This window comes from Pinus tabuliformis, chromosome 7, assembly GCF_031772625.1.
Source record: "Pinus tabuliformis cultivar Carrire ecotype Pingquan chromosome 7, CPIR1, whole genome shotgun sequence".
In the NCBI taxonomy this organism is placed as follows: Eukaryota; Viridiplantae; Streptophyta; class Pinopsida; order Pinales; family Pinaceae; genus Pinus; species Pinus tabuliformis.
In genome coordinates this window covers 1,830,378,576-1,830,380,682 of record NC_142293.1, presented here as the reverse complement: position 1 = coordinate 1,830,380,682, position 2,107 = coordinate 1,830,378,576, and the positions used below count along the sequence as shown (strand labels likewise).

General features: G+C 34.7%; 1 protein-coding gene across 1 annotated transcript; it reads right to left on the bottom strand.

The window, feature by feature from the left end:
• Positions 1 to 477: 477 nt before the first annotated feature.
• LOC149255721 (uncharacterized) lies at positions 478 to 1,463 on the bottom strand. Its single transcript, XM_089457293.1, has 2 exons — positions 1,255 to 1,463; positions 478 to 1,134 (listed from the first exon to the last, which is right to left on the bottom strand). The coding sequence occupies exons 1-2, from the start codon at positions 1,425 to 1,427 to the stop codon at positions 915 to 917; spliced, it is 393 nt and encodes a 130-aa protein (XP_089313419.1). The 5' UTR covers positions 1,428 to 1,463; the 3' UTR covers positions 478 to 914.
• Positions 1,464 to 2,107: the final 644 nt, after the last annotated feature.

Here is a 2,107-nt window from a genome sequence, read left to right as displayed (position 1 = left end):
TTATCACAACATATCATTATAATTTATTATTTAAAAAAAACTAAAAAACACAACCAATTAAAAAAACAAAAAAAACCTCAAGATGGGCCATGTCAAAACAATGAATAAGACATCTCCAAGTTCTTGGAAGTGATGACTTCACCATAATTAAAAAAAATAAAGAACATTTATCAATTAAATTAAATTAGTGAAAACTGTTTACATATATATACCCACCCAACACCTAACATCATATGTTTGATATTAAAGTTCCAAATTGTTTTTAATAAGAAATATTTTTTTACTATACTCATTTTTCAAAATGATCCCTAACTCAATCTCAACTTGCTGTACCTCAAATTTCTTTTAATCAATATTCCATACCACTCACATCATAAACCATACTCCAATACATTTTCAAATATATTATACCATGCACTGATATATTCTCAACCACACTGAACTTCATTCAATCACACCAGGTTTCTAGATAATTCAGAATATGAAAGAAGTGGCGATCTTGCTGCCATGTGTATATTGATAAAAATACAGAGAACTTGATTAACGCAGTACAATAGTTTTTTTGTGGTCAGCTAGTTTAGCCACGGCTTTAGGTTCACCGACCCAGGTTTTGAATACAAGAACACAAGACATATCATCGAGTGGTAAATCTGCTGCGAGTGTGGATAAACCACCATTCCGATTGCTCCACATTACATGATGAGATTCATTCTAATTCCAAGATCTAAGGAGAGAATCATTCATCATTCCAATTCCAAGATTTAAGGAGAGAAAAATTGCAGAAGAGATTTGAAGAAATCGTGACTCCATCTGCTAGTGAATAGGCGTTGTCACAGATTCAAATTTAGAGCCTTGAACAACTTTAACTCCTCTAAACTATCCAGCCCAACCCTAAAAAGAAGCAGGGAAAAATTTTAAGCAGAAAGAAGAGCACGAGGTGGCCTGTGATAAATTACCCTTCCCATCTTCTTGCGCATCTTCTGGCTTTTGCCTCCTTTCTCTTTCATCAAATCTCCTGTCTTAAATGATGATAATATGCTCTTGCTGTTGTCGATGGGCACCATATCTTCTATACTGAAGTTCCACTCGCTCTCCCACCGAGGTTGAGCGCATGCAAAACACAAAACACTTACTCTGCAATGCAAATCCAATCAATTACATCAGAAACAATTTGTCACAGTAACGCTATAATTCTAATATACAGACAATTAGCTATTGTTATGAAACAAATATGTTGTTGTGGGAAATGAAGACCTTGGGGGAATTGTTGGTTGGCCCAGGACCTGCTGCTTCTGATCAGAACATGATTTTTGAGGCCTTTGATCATCGCCTGGGTACTCAGCCTGACCAAACGCCAGATCGGCCTGAATAAAGTGGGAATCCATATAATCGATTTGCAGTTGAACAAATCCAACAACATAAAGCATATGTCTGCTAAAATGTGATTGCCATGAGCATACCAAATTGCAGGCTTTTATGCTATTTGTTCCTTGAAAACCCAACGGCTGGGAAGAAAACGACCACCCACTGTTTTGGAATAACGGTGAACAAAAGGAGATGGTAAAGTGCGGAGTACAACTGCTAAACACAATACCGATGGGGCCGCTTGTTTTGATATAAGCACCCCACCCCGCACGACCTAGTAAACCATACACTTATGGTTTTGTGTAATAAAAATCATATGCTTATGGGTTTGAGACTTTACAGGAAAATGGCTGAATACAAGAACTAGATAGAGAAGCAATGTGTCGTATAGGCTATTTTTAGTTCCATGGACTTCAAAATAATCTTATTTCATTTCATTTCTTCATTTCCATTTCAATTGAACGTGGATTATGGAGCTAGTCAGTTTTTTTTTATTAGATGGTTTTAAATTACTCACGGTCTTTGGTGATAAAATTTCCAATCGTGAAGTGGATCTTTTATTTTCAACATAGTTTTAAATTATTTCTTTGGTGATAAAGTTTCATGATCAAAGTTTTCAATACTAAAGTGGATCTTTTATTTTCAATATAGTATCTATTAGATTTAGGAATAATTTTGGCCAGATTTCCTTTTTAATTTTTTTAATTTCACAATTTAAATGGTTTTCTTTTCCTTTTTAATT